This window comes from Eurosta solidaginis, chromosome 3 (genome assembly GCF_040869045.1).
Source record: "Eurosta solidaginis isolate ZX-2024a chromosome 3, ASM4086904v1, whole genome shotgun sequence".
In the NCBI taxonomy this organism is placed as follows: domain Eukaryota; kingdom Metazoa; phylum Arthropoda; class Insecta; order Diptera; family Tephritidae; genus Eurosta; species Eurosta solidaginis.
The window spans coordinates 156,028,707-156,047,252 of NC_090321.1; the positions used below are offsets into that span (position 1 = coordinate 156,028,707).

At 40.4% G+C, this 18,546-nt stretch overlaps 1 protein-coding gene and 1 long non-coding RNA gene across 3 annotated transcripts; both read right to left on the reverse strand.

Annotated features, from left to right (window-relative positions):
• Nucleotides 1–16: 16 nt before the first annotated feature.
• Nucleotides 17–5,548, reverse strand: LOC137244433 (uncharacterized). Its single transcript, XR_010950994.1, has 2 exons — nt 747–5,548; nt 17–541 (listed from the first exon to the last, which is right to left on the reverse strand). It is a non-coding gene; the product is annotated as an uncharacterized lncRNA (long non-coding RNA).
• A 6,912-nt stretch (nt 5,549–12,460) lies between these two features.
• On the reverse strand, nt 12,461–13,704 carry RfC4 (replication factor C subunit RfC4). 2 transcript variants are annotated; one of them, XM_067777714.1, is made up of 3 exons: nt 13,457–13,703; nt 12,716–13,393; nt 12,461–12,663 (listed from the first exon to the last, which is right to left on the reverse strand). In XM_067777714.1, exons 1-3 carry the CDS (start codon nt 13,622–13,624, stop codon nt 12,643–12,645), a joined length of 867 nt encoding a protein of 288 aa, XP_067633815.1. In that variant the 5' UTR covers nt 13,625–13,703; the 3' UTR covers nt 12,461–12,642. The 2 variants fall into 2 exon arrangements, with proteins under 2 accessions (XP_067633815.1, XP_067633814.1); XM_067777713.1 differs by having other exon boundaries at nt 12,461–13,393; nt 13,457–13,704.
• Nucleotides 13,705–18,546: the final 4,842 nt, after the last annotated feature.

Sequence of the window (18,546 nt, forward strand, 5' to 3'; positions counted from 1 at the left end):
GCAAAAGTCAACTTAAAACCGTGGTATATATTCGTCCGATATATTATTAATTTCAATATAATTGTTTACACATTATAAATAAACTAAGAATGTTAGCCTATGTTATAACCATTCAAGAGGTAACCACTATTACCATTCATATTTACTTCAGGATGTGTGCGATTGGGCAATATTTGATAGTAACGTAACCAATTTCAAGTAAAATGCAAATGTGTGACATTACAGTTGGTTTTCAGCTCTACATACAAGTCCATTAACAATTCCTTGCTAAGACTGTACAACACTATTGGGCGTGAAGGTTTTACAAAGTGTAATAAAGCTTGCACGATGTTACTTGGGTGTTCCTTTGCTGCTATGACAAGTGCATCAAAAGTGACGCACATTAACTCACATGCACGCCGGTTTTCTATCTGCCATTTCTGCGCCGGTGCTGCTGGAACTGTTGCAGATGGGTTATTTGTTTCGCTATAATCGCCGGTGCTGTCGCTATTAGGAGACGCTGCTGTTGTTGTAACAGTGCTTGATGTTGCGCCCGAAGTTGCTGCAGAAAAAAAAGAGTCAAGTTATTACAGCTAGCAAGGTTGTATTGTGCTGTAATGGCGAAAACCTGTCCGAGGTTTTTGAGCATACAAATTTAGGTCGTTCTGTAAACAAGACCAGAAAGGCTTTGGAGAATTCTCCAAGTGTTTCTGGCAATATTTTTATACAGATCAAGCCTGTCTAATCGTTTATTCAATGTTACTTACCCGCATCATCTTCGCTTAGTTTCTGCTTTTTACTGCTTGGCTCTCTTTCTTCAATGGATGTACTTGGCTCAGTTGCGGCCTCGGGTACCTGTTGATCCTTCTTTTGATAGTATTCTCGCAGCGCCGAATATAAATTTACCGAGATACAACGTGTTAGTTACTCTTTCATTGCTTGCTTCTGTGGCACATTACCTGGATGCATGTGCACAAGTGTCGCCTCAATGTTAGCGCCAATTGAATTCAGAAAGCTTGCAGGTAGCAACCACTTGTACCACTCTCATACATTAAATAACTACCAAAACCGCTTACACCCGCATATGAAATGTTATTATTTTTATTATAATTTTATTAAAAGTTGCCAATACGCAACTGACAGCCGTAACTGACAATACTTCAAATGGATTGGGTTGCGTGAAATTAAAGAGTAGCAAAAAATACTACTATGTATAAAACAGCTGATAGGGTTGTTGTTTGTCAATTTCGTTAAGTAACTAAGTTGGTGAAACCGAAAAAAAACTAAGCCGCAAATCAGGTCTAACTTAAGTCACAACTAAGTTTTAGCCTTAGTCGAGTTGGTGAAATCGGCCCTAAGAGTTTCCTAGAGCTGCGGATGATAATTTTGTGATTTTTAAGACCCCTCTACCCCTACAAATCAACAAAATTGAAAATCGTGGCACTTTATATAAAATCCAACTCGTTGCAGGCTACAAATATTCTAGTATTCTTATTTCCGCGGAAATATATGCAACCATTGTAAATTTTATCAAGTAGCGCAACTAACAGCTGATCGGTGAAAATTCGAACATTCACACGCACAGTTCTCGACTCAGTTTCAAAAAAAACCTTTAATTTAAATTTTAAAGTGAGATAATCATTACGAATTTATGTATATATAATATATAAGGCGTTTTTGTTGTTATTAAAACAATAGTTTTATTTATATTAAAGCTTTTATCATTTTTTTTTTTTAACTTTGAAAAAACTCCGAACACCATTCCTTTATTATATGACATTCGACTGCCTAGTCCACTGCCTTCAACTCTATTCGCAACATAACCTCTATTTAAGCTGCCAAACTATATAGTAAACAATGTATGCAACTATTTTATCTGTAAATACTACAAAGTTTTATTAAACTATCAAATGCAACTCAGCTTGAAGCACTCTTACGTACCAAAAATGCAACTCTAGACCTGAGATTTGCATCAGGTGAGCGAGGCTGTTTGGAGTTTTGACGTTTATCGCTTAGTGGACACACTTGTATGGGTACACTATGGAAATTTGTAAAAAAGCACTGAAAAACGTTAATATTTTATTATCGAAGGCATTTTGTACAAAGAAAAGGAATAGATTATATTGCCGCCGTGTTATATTTTTTTGAGTGAAGACCTTTCATAATTGTAAGTGTGTTTTTGTCGTTCTTTTGTCCAATTCCCTGCCGTGGCCACCAAGTTTTGTTAAAACGGATTCCTGCACGAATATTGTTGACATTTTCTGAATATTATGGATGCTAATTTCATTGCAGTGGCCTAAAATACTTTATGAAGATTTATTTATTCTTTCCACAAGGATTTTTTACGTTTTCGCTTCAACTTCCTCTACTCCGGCAGCTTACTTTGGCATATAACTGGACCCAACGAACAGACACAAATTATAGCTGTCTATTATAATGGAAGCAATGGCCGCGGTATTTATTTATTTATGAAAGCTTATATAAAAATAAAATTAATATATAAACTATAATTAAGTGCAGCGCTAGCGACGGAGGCTTTCGGCTGGCTGGTATAGGAACGTTGGTTTAGATTAGACGGAGAAAATCAGAATCCTTTAAAAATTTGTATATTATAGTTATGTTGGAGTCGGATGGTTCCTTAAGAAGAAGTATAGGATCTGAGTTATCGAAATGAAGTTGACTCTGTAGGATCAAACCGGAACAGGAGGTTATAAGATGTAATTCGCTGACTGTCTCGTTGCAAAAGGGGCATTGGCTAGGCGGATGCCTTTGTAGTAAATGTGCATTTGTAATTAGTATATGCCCGATTCGAAGGCGAGTGTAAGGCGTAATATAGTTGGCAGAAATCTGATTTGAATAACTAGGCTTACTGTGGGTAGGATTAACTCTGGAATAGTGATGGGTGTAGGTGACCCAATCTGCCTCTATTTTAATTTTCCTCTGCTGCTTAATGAGTCTGAGAACATCGCTTTTGCAGATTGATATTGATGTAATTGTAGGAGTCATTTTCAAATCTTTGGCAGTAATATCAGCAAATGTGTTACCACTTATGTGCGAATGCCCTGGTACCCACATTATCTTAATCTTATTTGGGTGGGCCATTCAAATATTACGAATTCCTTTAATAATATGGTTTGCGTTATTTATTTTGTTAATGGCATCAAAGCAGGACATGCTATATGAGCATATAGTGAATTTTCCATTTGCCTTGGAGGCATACTGAGTGGCAAGTAGAATCGCAGTAGCTTCAGCAGTAAAGATGGAACAAAAGCAAAATAGTAAAACATATGAAATTGGATCTCCGTTTGCTTTCGAACCATCGGTGAAAATCAATTGCCAATTGGTAGATTTAAGGTGATCGGTAACCTCCAAAAACCGGGATTTGTATTCAGCTATTGAAGTGTTAGATTTTCGCAGGAAAGTTAAATCCTTAACTAGACACGATTCGTTAAAAGTCCAGAGAGGATGCACACTGGAACGTTGAGTAGGCATGATGATGGGCAGACCATTGGCTTTGGCGAAGGAAGCGCATTTGTAGATGGTGGAAGCAACTTTTGGTTGACGTGTCCGAGAAGCATTGCGAAAATCATTTTGAAAATGTTTGGAGTCAATGTAAGCTTCGTGTAAAGTTTGCTTATACTGTCCGTCATATTATCGAATAGCGGAGGCACCCCAGACTCAGCCAGGATATTTTTAATAGGTGAAGTAGGGAAGGCATGTAATGATCTCCGTATTGCGGTGTGATAAGGAGCAGCCAGCATTTTGAGATTATTTTTAGCGTGATGACCATAAACTTCTAAACCGTAGTTGATAGTTGATAAGATAAGCGCCGTAGTTACATTGATAAGGAGTTGCGGGGTGATAAGCGAGCGTTTACAAGATAAATATTTAACAATGTTTAACTTAGAGAATAGTCTATCCCTAACGTATTTACAATGTTGTGTAAAGGTGTAATTAGAATCAAATATTAATCCTAGAAACTTAAGACTATCACTATAAGGAATATTTACATTATCAAAAAGCAATGAGGGGGTATTGCAATTACGTTTCTTATAGATATGAAGAAGCTTTGTTTTACTAATGGATATTGAAGCGCCAGTGGAGAGGGACCAGGAGGAGATACGGGCAAGGATATCGGAAAAGTTTGCAATAACGGAGTCTAGGTGAGAGGTTTTGGAAAACAATAGAACATCATCTGCGTAAAGCAGGTGGGAGACTTTAGGGAAATCGGAAAAACTCGAACTAAGTTCACCAAAAGCTACGGTGAATAGGATGACTGAAAGAGGTGAACCTTGAGGAGTGCCATTGTCTAGGGGGAGGATGGGGGATCGGTGGTTCGAAACAATCACGCTGATCTTCCTGGAGGATAAGAAGGATTTAATAAAGTTGTAGATTTTTGGACCAACTTTCCACTTGTTGAGTTGTCGCAGTACCACTTGGATACCGATTCTGTCAAAGGCTTTAACAAAGTCAAGTGAGAGAAGAGTAACATGATTTTTGCTGGACAATGCTTCAGAGATAAGATGACCGAGATGAAGGATAGCATCCCTTGACCTTGTTTAAAAGCAACCTGGTTCGGATGAATTAGTTTGTTTTTGTGAACGTACCAAGCGAGTCTGGTTGCAATCATTTTCTCCATCAACTTACCTAAGCATGGGAGTAGGGCAATGGGAAGGTAGCTGGTAGCTTCAAGTGGGGGTTTGCCAGGTTTTAGGATGGGGATCACGGAACTAGTTTTCCAAAGGTGGGGGTAGTAGCCAGAATTGAAAATGTTGTTGTAATGATCGAGCAGACGGGACTGAAGGGATAAGGGTAGGTGTTTAATAATAGGATATGATATTTTGTCAAAGCCAGGTATTTTGCCTTTGACTGCTGAGAGTGCTGATTGAAGTTCAGACACTGATAAGTTGGCTTCTAAATGTTTGGCAGAAGGGGATAAGGAAAGAGGACGAGTTCTGTTGGAGTTAAGCAAGGAAAGTTTACCTGCGACAAACTCTGGAGGGAAATTAGATTCGGAGGAAACAGGAAAAATGGTTGGCAAGTTCTAAGGCTATATCCTGAGGATAGAGTAGATTGCCCCGAGGGGAGTTAAGGGAGGTTTTATTGGAGCGGGAGGAAAGGCCTGTAAGTCTTTTAATGTCCGACCATATTTTTTTGTGTCCGATGATGCAGAAATATTGGAAGTAAAATCTTGAAAGGAGCGAGTTTTAGCAATTTTAGCATTGCGTCGAAAAAGAGGATTCTGTTTTTTATAATGCATAAGGTTAGAAGAAGTAGGATTACGTTTAAATTCATGCCATGACTGTTGTTTTTTATCCCTTAATAACGAAAGTTCATTATTCCACCACACAGGGGCAGGCCTGATAGGTTTCGTAGTAGTTAGAGGAATGGATATGTTCGCTGAGGAACGAATGATTTTGTGGAGATTGGGAGTTTCCTGGTTTATGTTGGATGAAAAGGAGAGGGAGGAGGAGAGGGATTCACAGGATTCGCTAAATTTTTCCCAGTCGGCAAGGTTAGTTTTAAAAACGAGTCTGGGTTTGAAATAAGTTGATGGGCGATGGGTATGGATTTTGGTAAGAATTGGGAATGGTCACTGCCATGAGGTCATCGATTAGGTGCCAAGACAATTTAGAGGAGAGGGATGAGGAACATATAGTGAGGTCTATGTGGTAAAAGTGGAATGAGTGGAAAAAAAGAGTAAGAGATCCGTTATTTAGGACGAAGCAGTTGGAAACTAAAATAGTCTTCAATCGCGCGCCCCTTGGAGTTATCCGAGGCTGAGCCCCAAAGATCGCTCCAAGCGTTAAAGTCCCCAGATATGATAAAAGGATGGGGGAGGAAGGGATTAGGTTATTGAAATCTGTAGATGTTATTGATTGAATAGGAGGTGAATAGGCACAGACAATTGTTAATTTATTTGGGGTTTGGAGCTCAATTGCCACCGAGGAGATTGTGGAATGAGGGAGGTAGGATGAATGGGGTAGGTTCTTTTTAACAAGGATGGCAATTCCTTGTTTACTGGAGGTTATGTGAGGATGGTTATAAAAGTGACCTATGTAAGCAGAAGGGGTGGGAGGGGTAACGTTAGCAGCGGTGTGAGTTTCGTTTAAAAGAACAAAAGAGGAGTTATGAGTTTTAATTAATATCTCAAGATTAACGTAATTGTTTAAATATCCGTTCATGTTCCATTGAATAAGAGACATAACCATGAAAAATGGAAAGAAGAGAAAAAAAAGTGACTTTAAGAGTTGGGGTTTGAGGTTTTGGGAGAATTAGAGACAAAATCTGGGTCTATGTGAGGGGAGGGGAGAGGGGAGGTATCCATCATAGATGGAGGGAGTGGGGTAGAGTCCAGTGGACAGGGGGAGAAGGGGTGCCTAAGGGGAAGAGTATTGGGTGTTTCCCTGTGTAAGTATAGTTGTGTTAGAAGATTCAGTTTTAGGTGTGGTAATATTGACATTATTAATAGAGGATTTAGCTATATTAGCAAAAGATTTTGGGTTTGGAGTAGAAGGTAGTTGATCTTTGTATTTTTGTACGGCTTCCCTACTACATTTGTTTACGGTTTTAATTTTCAAGATTTCTTTAGTTTGTTGAAATTTAGGACAAAGGTTTGAGTAAGATGGGTGATCGGCGAGGCAATTGGCACACATAACTCTAGTACAATCTGATTCTGTATGAGGAGGAGAGTTACAAGTGGCACAAACAGGAGCATTACGACAAAACTTAGCAGTGTGACATTGTTTACAACGCATTGGATTGGAAAATAGGGGCGAATGGAAAGGGTTCTCCAAGCGACTTCAATTTTTTCTGGTAGGTGGTATTTATTGAAAGTTAGTAATATGGATCCTGTAAACTTACGGCTACCGTCGATCATACGAGAGAATTTGTAGGCTTTAATCACCCCGCTATCCTTGAGGCCATCACCGATTTCATCTTCAGGAAGATGGCTAAGGTAAGGAGCGTATATGGTGCCCTTGACGCAGTTGAGAGTTTCGTGTAGGATGCTGAGATTTTGGTGACTCCAGGTGTCGCAGCAAGAAATCTGTCAGCGATCTTTTGATTTTTAACGAGTAGTAAGAAGTTACCATCACGAAGTTGGGTAATATTGTTGATTTCTTTGCTAATAGCTTGTAATCCCTTGTGGATGGCGAAACAGGAAAATGATGCGAGTGGTTTATTTTCAAGTGATGACATAACCAAAAAACGAGATCATCCTTTTTCGTTATTGGTAGATCAGGAAAAATTTCCGTTATTGAGTTTTCCGGCTTTTTACGTTTTGTTTTAGGTGTGGGGGACAATAGGGAAAACCTATTGTTCCCGAATTTAGTGCCCACTTGGGCCATTGCTTATAAATGTAGTCAAATTCACTTATTTGCAGTCACAAAGTTAAAGGTGGAGCAAAGAAAAAAACGGTAAATTGGTAACGGTATGCAAAATGTACTGAAGCGAAGGCTAAGTAAGCACACGAAAAAAAATCACACGGTTGAACAAAAGCGACTGTATGCGGCGAAGGTTCGTCGGTGAATCTGAGCCGCGGTATTATTTGTGGAGTTGGAAAGCAACGCATACGAAAATGGCCAGGCGAGAATGGAAAGGCAAATATTGCGAGATTTTTGTAATCCATTTGAGATGAGTGACGAATTGTAAGAAATTTAACCTAAAAGTGGTAAAGTTTAATGACTTATTTTCTTATTTAGGTTAAAAAAAACTTTCGACTTAATAAGGATGCTTTGAAGTATGTGTTAGATACTTTAGCAGGGCAAATACGTCCAAGGACTTAGACATCGACATGTTGTTTTTACCTGGACACATATAAAAAACAATCGTCATCAACCCTTTTACGTTTCTCAACAAGTTTTACTTACATTTTTGGTAAAATTCTGTTATAAATTAATAAAAAAATAAAAAGAAAATATTTTTCCGCAAACTAATTTGCAACTTAGAAAAACGGAACTACGATCAAAATGCAGAATACACAAAATAGAACGATTCAAAGTTGGATCGAAAGAGATTTGAACACAGAATACCAAAATTGCCAAATCGAAAAAATTCCAATCCAAGTGAAATGCAGATAGGGCTGAACGTTGTTGTTGTTGTTGTAGCAGTGCTTCGCCCCACCTAATAGCTACGACCGATCACAGATTGTGATCAATATCCTCTACGGGGGTCCAAGGAAACTTGCTGTTTCAACAGGGGCGCACCAAAATGAAAGGGGTGTTAGAGGCGTTGGTTCCACATTACAATTGAAGAGATGGTTGGTGTCATGTCGGGACACATTGCAAGCGGGGCATACATTTTGTATGTCGGGGTTGATTCTTCCAAATTCGAACCTTTATGCCGGGAATTGCCTGGTGAATCCAGTACTCAAAGAACAGTACCCAAAACTTGTGGAAGAGGAACGCATACTCCCCAGGGAAACGCTTGTCACTCTTGCTCAACTGTAACAGGTTAAACTCTTACCTATCCAGAATCAACCCCTACATACAAAATGTATGCCCCGCTTGCAATGTGTCCCCTTTAATTGTAATGTGGAACCAACGCCTCTAACACCCCTTTCATTATGGTCCACCCCTGTTGAAACAGCAAGATTCCTTGGACTCCCGTTAGAGGATATTGATGACAATTTGTGATCGGTCGCGGCTGCTAGGTGAGGCGAAGCACTGCTACAACAACAACAGGATTTTATTACGGCTCTGGATTTTCGGTACAATTGGGGCTGCCTGCTCACCAAAATGTAGATCCTGATCAAACGTCACATCCAAGATTTTGAGGTGTAGGACAGTCGGTAGCGTAGTGCCATCGACGTGGATGTTCAAAATGATCGACATTTGGGACGTCCATGTTGTAAATAAGGTCGCGGAGGATTTAGTCGGTGATAATGCCAGGTTTCGCGAGGCGAAACAAGCGGAGAGATCAGGAAGGTAGCCGTTTATTCTGTTGCAAAGCTCATCAATCTGTGGGCCTGGGCCTGTGCATTATGCAGTCATCAGCGTACGAAACAATAGTAACTCCTTCTGGTGGCAAATGTAGCTTAGATATGTAGAAATTAAACAAAAGTGGGGATAGGGCACCACCCTTTGGCAACCCTTGTTTAATTCTTCTTGGTTTTGATGTTTCATTTCGAAATTGCACCGATGCCTGCCGACCACCCAGATAATTTGCGGTCCACCTTTTAAGACATGGGGGAAGGGTAGACCCTTCCAGGTCGTGCAGTAACGTGCCATGGTTGACCGTATCAAAAGCTTTTGATAGGTCTAGCGCTACGAGAACTGTTCTATGCTGGGGGTTTTGATTTAAACCGCAATTTATCTGGGTGCTGATGGCATTTAGCGCAGTGGTGGTGCTATGGAGTTTTCTGAAGCCATGCTGATGACAGGCTACCTGCAAATTTGCTTTGAAGTAGGGGAGCAAAATGGCTTCAAGCGTCTTGGCTACTGGCGATAGGAGAGATATCGGACGATGCGACTCTCCTATGTTAGCTGGTTTCCCAGGCTTTAGTAGCGGGACCACTTTGACCATTTTTTGGTCGACCGTAGAATGCGCTATATATTTTGTCGGTAGAAAGCACTCGCACATTTTTTCGAATCCGACAGCACTTTATCGCCAAAGGCGATAGAAACTTCGTCATTAGAACAATTTACAAATAACAACAACAACATGGAAACTTTGTCATTGTGCCTAGACGGATTCGGAAGGGACTTTACGGTGGACCAAAGTTTACCTACACCGGCAGAGAGGTCACAACCGCTTAGGTGCTCCTCCCATTTCGCCCGCTTGTGTTCATCCACAAGTCTCCGTTTATTGTGCAGAACGTCGTTTCTTCTATTTGATCCGCCAACATCTCACCCCTACTGTCCGCCCGCAAGTTTGAATGCCATAGATCGTGATGGGCATTGAAATCGCCTAAGATAATGCGATTGTTGCCAGTGAGTAAGGCGCTGATATTAGGGCGGTATCCACTGGTGCAACAGGTGACAGGATGTTGACTATTTCTAGGTTTGCATCGCCTGACCGGACAGATAAGCCTTGACGTTATAAGACACTGTCCCTGCGGTCGATGTCGGGATCAAATATATGATATTGGACAGAGTAGTGTATGATAAACGCGAGGCTGCCTCCATTTCCGCTCTCGCGATCTTTTCTGTGGACATTATACCCAGGACAGGTCTGCAGTGCAGATCTTGATGTGAGTTTAGTCTCTTGAATCGTAGCAATGCGGATGTTGTGCCGCTTCATGAAATCGACTATCTCCGTGATCAGTTAATCCATTACAGTTTAACTGCAGAATTCTGAAGTGCACAGGGGGAGACGTCGTCACTCTGGGAGTAAGTGACGGGTGACTACGCCTGGGTTGTGGAGGGTTAGACGCAACTGCTGTTGTGGCTCTGGGACTGGACGTCCTTGGGTATACATTGGTGTACCCGGTGTATTTGGGTATGCGGCCTGGCAACATGGCGCAATGAAACCCGTCGGGGGGTTGCCGTCGCGGACACCAGAACATCTAGGAAAGTGGCACCGTCCATGGCAGGAGCTGCATTGGGCGGATGTCGCAAACATATATTCTCTGTGCTGGCAAACGTTGTAAAGGGAGGTAGGGGCTAAGAGTCTGTTTCCCTGACCTACACAATTGCTGCTCGTCATTGATCCCGACTCTACTACTACGAGATTGTAGGTATGAGTGGGAGCAGCCGTGTGAGTTGGTGGCGCTGTGGGGCGCGAGCAGCAGCGGGTACTTGTTGTGGCTCGCTGCGCAGCGGGGCTGCTGGAAGGTAGCGGGGGGGGGGGGGGGGTCCTAGGGCGTGAACAGCAAGGAGCCACAAAAGATTTATAGAAGTTACGTGGACGTCTGGTTTTGGGATCTAGCCCAGAACAACCTGTCCGATGCAACCATCCCTTACGCGAGATACACTGACAAGAGTATGACCGTCCTAAAAATAATCTTTTCCGGCAGATGTAACAAAACCATTTCTCAGGACCGGAGTCAGGAGACGGAGACGGAGACGGACCCGGATTGGGTTCGATACCTTCCCGGAGCAAGAGGATATGGAGCAGTCCCGCTGCTGGGAGGATGACAATTTGTGGTAGGGACGCAACAAATTAAATGGGGTTACACTGAAATGACAGTCCTTGGCCGCGACAGTCCTTGCTTTCCGCAAGGTCATCGAATCCGTCTCGGTTCAGCTCCGGAAATCCGGCCTCATTTTACGGCGGAGGCCGCAAATTTAGTGAGAGAACGTGACCACATAAGACAGCACGACCCGGGCACCCCCAAAAAAGGAATATAAACCAACGCATCCGATTGCTTGTGGATGAACATAAGCGGGCGAAATGGGAGGAATTGTAACCTCTCTGCCGGTGTAAGTTTTGGTCCACCGTAAAGTCCTTATCGAATCCGTCCAAACACAATGACAAAATTTGCATCGGCTTTGGCAATTAAGTGCTGTCCGATGCCAAAAAATGCGCGAGCGCTTTTTGCCGTTGACATGTAAGCATTCTGCTGTTGAAAAATTTAGATGGCGGGCCAACAGACGCGCACACAAGCATAAATACAGCGAGTCCCCATTTACCATGACCGCCAAAGAGGGTGAGGATGCCATAGTTCATGATAAACCATCTAAACCGATCTAATACCGACTGTCTTACACCTCAAAATCTAGTTTGTGACGCTCGACCTGATCTACATTTTGGAGAAATAAATGCTAACGCAAACAGTTTCTGTTGAATACCTAGAAACCTGGGCATCCCAACAGACATCTGATTGATGTGGTTACACCACCCAGGGGCTTAAGGGGTCATCTCCGTAAGCATTAAGAAAAAATATGGCACCTGAGACCCCAGCCGTATGAAGCAAAAAAGCACGAGCAGGTCCTTAGTGATATCCAAAAACAGACGGCGGACCTATATGCCAGGAATTGCACGGCAAATCCGGTACGCAAAGAAAAATACCCAGAACTAGCAGAGGAGGAACGCACTCTCCCTAGGGAAACGTGCGTCAATCCAGCTCAACTTCTATCTGAGGGTTAAGCTCTTACCTTTCCAGAATCAACCCCGACATAAAAATTGACATTGATGAGAATTTGTAAGTGGTCGCAGTTATTGGATGGGCGAAGCACTGCTACAACAACATGGTTGTTGTTGTAGCGATTAGTTACTCCCCGAAGGCTTTGGGGGTGTTATCGATGTGATGGTCCTTTGTCGGATACAGATCCGATACGCTCCGGTAACACAGCACCATTAAGGTGCTGGCCCGACCATCCCGGGAACGATTTATATGGCCATATTAAACCTTCAGGCCATCCCTCCCTCCAAGTTCCATGAGGAGCTTGGGGTCGCCAGAGCCTCGTCTGTTAGTGAAACGGGATTCGCCGCTCGAAGGTGAGGTTGACAATTGGGTTGGAGAAGCTATATATTGCGCTACACAACCCCTTGAATCCCAACAACATGGTATATATTCATTTTAACAAACCATAGAAAACACGTTTAATAATTATATATTCCAGCCATACATTACACACCTCACGGCCGAAAGTGATTGATTTTTTAATAATACATTTAGTTCATGCTGTTTTCCACCAACCTAACGAGCATCAGCAATATCACACAATCTTGCTAAAAGGCTTGTCAATTGCAGCAGCGAGTTAAGTCCGTCCACAACTTTCATATGCGTAACACCAATTTCTTTGATGAAATTAAGTTTAGTATTTTCATCAATACTGAGTCTCTTACATACCCGAAATATATTTCCAATTATATCCTCAGATGCATATCCAAGCCGCCATAATTTAGTGAGAATTTTGTACGATTTGTGGATATCGTTCTGTGCACAATGCTGCAGCATATCTTGAATGAGCATGGGATGCGGTTCATCACAAACCTTGAATACGTTTGCGCCGTTAATAACACCAAATCCTTGAGCAGTTGATTGCAAATTATTTAATGCTTGCCTCATATCACCTTGTGCAGTAAACACGATTGCCTCCAAACCATCCTCCTCATATGAAAGCAGTTCCCGTTGACAAACTTCAACTAACTTCGCGAGTATTTGTCCATCAGAGAGTTTTGTAAAGCGTAGCATAGCACAACGCGATTGTATTGGTTCGATGATTTTTTCACTGGTGTTGCACGCAAGTGCAAAACGTGTTGTATTGCTATAAATTTCCATTGTTCGACGAAGTGCTTGTTGCGCACCTTCTGTCATGCTATCGGCTTCATCCAATATAACAATTTTGTGTCTACCTCTAGGTAGAGTAACTTTCTGTTGGGCAAACATTTTTATTTTATTACGTACTACATCAATACCACGCTCATTTGAGGCGTTCAGCTCGAGTACGGCTTCTTTATAACTGTCTCCTAGTAAAATTCTTGCTAGACATTGAATTGTTGTCGTCTTGCCTACACCAGGTGGACCCTGTTGGATTAATTTTTAGATTAATAACTGACATATATGTATGTTAACATTTATATTGCATACAGCTATAATAATATTTGGAGCATTTCCTTGCGTTGCAAAAACAGAAAGTCGAGCAATTGTATCTTCATTACCAACAATCTCCTCGAACTGAGTAGGTCTGTACTTTTCAATCCAAGGCAAATTACGCCGCTTTAGTTCTTCCGTACCTAAGTCGACGTCTTCGGGCATTTTCAACTTTGAAGGACGATTGAAAAAAAAAATTTTTTAATTGCCGCAATTTCTAGTGTTGGGAACTATCGATTGAAAAATGAGTTGTTCTATAGTTCACTAATTTTCATTCATTCGATATATCGAATGAAATATTGGCCCTATTAAGGTTCATGCACATTATACAACGCGACATGCACATCTAGCGACAATCGTACGACATGACGCGACCAAGTTAACAACAACAACAACCAAGTTGACCACTTAGGCAAAAATGCCGCAAATACTTTGTCGGAATGTGTCGCTACATATCACGTCGTATAATGTGCATGAACATTTATGAGACAAATTCGAACTTCGACTGTGGTCGAAAGGGCTGAACCAACGAATTTTCATTCGTTATTATGGTAATTCCCTACAAGAATACTGACTATCATATGACTCTCATCTGATTGTCAGCAATGTCAACCTAACGATCAGCGCCTCATACAAACTTTCTATCACGAACTTAAGGGGACTTGCGCAAATGCGATGTAAACAACTGTGTACGTGTGAGTTTTTGTCTCCTTCTTATACACCAACATGGCCTACTGCTTAAGTATCCCCCCAGCGGGTTAGGGGGGGTCAGAATATACCCGCGGTAGGTATGCCTGTCGTAAGAGGCGACTAAAATACCAGATTCAAGGGGCTGTGTAGCGCAACCCTGCAGGTTGCCAGCGCAACATATAGCTTCTCCAAACCCAATTGTCAACCTCACCTATCCGCGGCGAATCATGTTTCACTAACAGACGAGGCTCTGGCGACCCTAAGCTCCTTATGGAACTTGGGGTTGGGGAGGGAGGGGATGGCCTGAAGGTTTAATGTGGCCACATAAATCGTTCCCGAGATGGTCGGGCCAGCACCTTAATGGTGCTGTGGTACCGGAGCGTACCGGATCTGTATCCGGCAAAGGACCATCACATCGATAACACTCCCCAAAGCCTTCGGGGAGCAACCTTATCGCTACAACAACAACAACTGCTTAAGTATATAGCCGTACTGCTCACTCTCATTCCTTTTCCTGGATCAGTGATGACACTGTAACTATCAAAAAGTGTCATAAATGATAGTTTACTGTAGATATCAGGTTTAACTGTAATACTATCATAAATGACCATTGTTATATTCCGCCAAAAATGAAACAATGATTTTTGCTTTTTATTTACTTTATTTCATTACGTCTTTAATTTTGTACGTGATAAAATCATACGTGTTTTTTATTTGTTTAAAATAAATAGTTTTATAAGAATTCGAGTTCAGAATGTTCAATTTAAATTCAGAAAATAACAAAACAACAGAAGAGCGCTTTCCTCATGCGGAAACACATTTAAAAATGAATCACCACTAACCACTATTATTTTTCGCGTATCAATTTTTTGAGTGCGCCCCATACATTCCGACAGCTTTTGGTATTTTTTAATATTATTTTCGATTTTTTTCTTTTAGCATGGAGCTTTGAAATGCTCTCTTTTTCATTTTTTAAACTTATTTTTTATATTACACCTGGTACAGAACAAAAGAACACACAGCAGATACCATTATGCATGTGAGACAGATACATAATTCTCAACGGAATTTTATGTATGCGAGAACAGTTTATCCGATTTAATCATGTTGTCACTACTGAATGTCATATGACAATCAAATGATTATCACGGTTTTGTTATTTTTTAAATTCCGCCATTTTCAACCGACGAGAAAATGGCGGAATTTAAAAAATAACAAAACCGTGATAATCATTTGATTGTCATATGACAGTCAGTAGTGACAACATGATTAAATCGGATAAACTGTTCTCGCATACATAAAATTCCGTTTAGAATTATGTATCTGTCTCACATGCATAATGGTATCTGCTGTGTGTTCTTTTGTTCTGTACCAGGTGTCCGAAGCTTTCCCAGTTTGAGTCCTTTTTCATGATTATCGGCTGTCGTTGGGAACATGCGGACATGCGTGAGCGAACAAAGGAACATACATAAATTTGAGTATCAATGTTTACATCATCGCAGGATCAGCATTGTCAATTACAAGTGTGAGTGTATTAGTAAAACTATCAGCGTTTCTTGTAGGGGATGAATGGCTGCGACAATGCACAAGAGCCAAGTCTATTCCAACCATTTTGAAATTGGCAACAATTCTCAGATTTTGCGCTAGGGATTGTCTTCAACTGACCATCGCGTACGAGAATGCACTCGGAATTTTTTCCACCTGATTCTTTCTGCAACTTCGTTTTGTTATAAACGAATTTTGTCCAATTTATGAATTTAGTCTTCCAAGCGGTGTTTTGTATTCACGACCTTGGACCTATATGTAGGGTTCTTAAATTATATTGACTAAATTATTTTTATTTTACTTTGTTATTATGTTACTTTGAACTTTGTAATTTTAGTATGTTTTACAATATTTTCATTTTCAATATTGATTTTACTATTTTCAAAAATTTTCATTATTATTCAATTTGCATCATGAAAATATAACATTTTCTTTTAAATAACTTTTGTGTGGATATTAATTTTAATAAAATTAAAGCACCATACACTACAAACGATTAATACAAATAGTTTGAAATTACTATAAGGTAGCAAAAAAGTAGAAGATAAACACAAAAAACTTACATTTAAAAAAAATTCTTCTAATTCGATACAGCGTCGACAACCAATTTCTATTCGCTTCAAAATTAGATATCCAATGAAAATTTCAACAGAGATTAGATGTCATAATACCAATTTATTTCGATTTTCGTGTTCGATAGCCAGCGAAGATCGAAAAATGCTCATAATAGGGGCCATTGTAAAGGTCTACACCTGGGGGTCAATTCTCTAACTGTGAAAAACTGTAAATTATTGTGCACATTGTTTTGCTGAATGAGCGCTGAATGTAAAAGTCTTATGTCAGTGAGAAAATATTCATCAAACGCCATGAAAACAAAAAAGTCATTCTGCAAATGTGCGTATGAGTTTTGAATATCACAGTAATGTACACTGGCTTCCAAGAAAACTCACGAAGCTTTTATCAGTGAGCTTTTTTTGTTCACAGTTTTGCTTTACAGAATCAGAATTTCAAAGTTTACACAATTTCTTATGTACACTTTAAAACTCACAGTTAGTGAATAGGGCCCCTGTACTATGATTTGAAATTCGTTCATTACAATTTTTTCGAATTACTATGTAGTTTTAGGTATGAATGAATCGTTCATTACTATTTTATCGAACTATTAGTTTTTGGTATGAATGATTCGCTCATTACTATTTCTTCGAATTGTTCGCTCTATTTAAATTTTTACTGTGCATATATCAGTGATCTCAATTAAAAAGGTATTAAGGCTGGGTGCGAGTTCGCCTATATTTTAGGTACCTAAAATAACATTCCACTGGAGCTTTCCGGCACTGCAACAATTTAGGAAAAAACTGTCAAAACTGTGCGAGTTGATTTGACAAACTAAATTGTGTATTTAGCGGGAAATTATTGCCAAAAATATAAATTTGAAACTTGTATGGTGTTTGCAATGTTTGTGCAGGACAGGAGTCCATAGTGTTCCTATACAAGTGTGTTCACTAAGCGATAAACGTCAAAACTACAAACAGCCTCGCTCACCTGATGGAAATCTCAGGTCTAGAGTCGCATTTTTGGTCTCAACGACAACATTTTTGACTACCAATCGTCTCGACTTTTTCAATTTTTCAATCATTTGGCGCATTCGGTAATGGTATCCATTTTGAATTCGCTGTCATTCCGAATCCAGCGGGTGCCTATCAGAATGCTTGACAGATAAGTCAACACACTTGTACTTGTACACTATGCAGGAGTCAAGTGAGCACTAAGTTTGAATACATAGCAGTGAAAGAAAGTGCAGCGGCTCCACGGTATATGGCCTTTTATGCCAGACGTTGTGGAGCACATGCAAACCGACGTTTGCCACCATCTCAAGACATGAATACCCCTGTGACCGCCATTAGGCATGACGCCAATAACTTCCCTACAAGGCAGGTACCCGTTACCTAATCGATTACTTAATCGTCACCAATAACTTGTTCACCAATTATCATCGTAATGACTTTTACATTGCTGTCGTGAAAAAGGTAACGCATGCGCTCTCTCAAAATAGTGTACGTGTGACTCGCTTTCTCGTTCTTACCTATTGTGTTTTCGACATTCCTTCTCGCTCGATGTTATTTACATTTTTAAGTTACTTCATATGTCATGTTTTCGTTATCGCTAACCAAAACATATGCAACAACAATAACACGGGTAACTGGCCTATCGGTTACCCGTACCGGTTACCTTCTGTCAAATCGCTTTTTCCATGAATGAAACGCGTCTTTTGTGTTCAGATAATATTTAATTATAAATAATTCATATATACAATGTTTTTTTACAGTTTAAATTATTCCCTTATTGCTCTAGTGAACTTTACATATGTGTATATTGATATGTACAAGCTAATTAAGTACAATAACGTTTATTAATAGCTGTGCCCTTTCTGAAACTTTCGAAGCTCAGTGATGATGCCCAATTTTTCCTGCGCTGGTGGTGTTGTTCAACATCAGTTTGTAGAGCCATATGAGTTTTGTAGGGATAATACCGGAAGCCCCAATTTGTGCTACCAAAGTCGATCTACAGGTGATATTGATCCTTTGGTCTTGACCCTTTCCCATAGTATGCTTGTTAGCGCCTTATCTGTGGTACTAAAAAGGCGGGGGGATAGTTGTCGCAGTTTTCTTATAATTTGAGCAAATTTATGTTCTTCCTTCAGCTACAGCTGGAATATTTGGAATATTGCTCTGCGCACATCGTCAAAATCAAATTACCTAGGATGAGAAAGAAACTAATATCAGTAAGGATAGATAAAAGTTTTTAATATATTTAACCCGAAAAGTGTTCTATAAATAGGGCTCCACAATTAG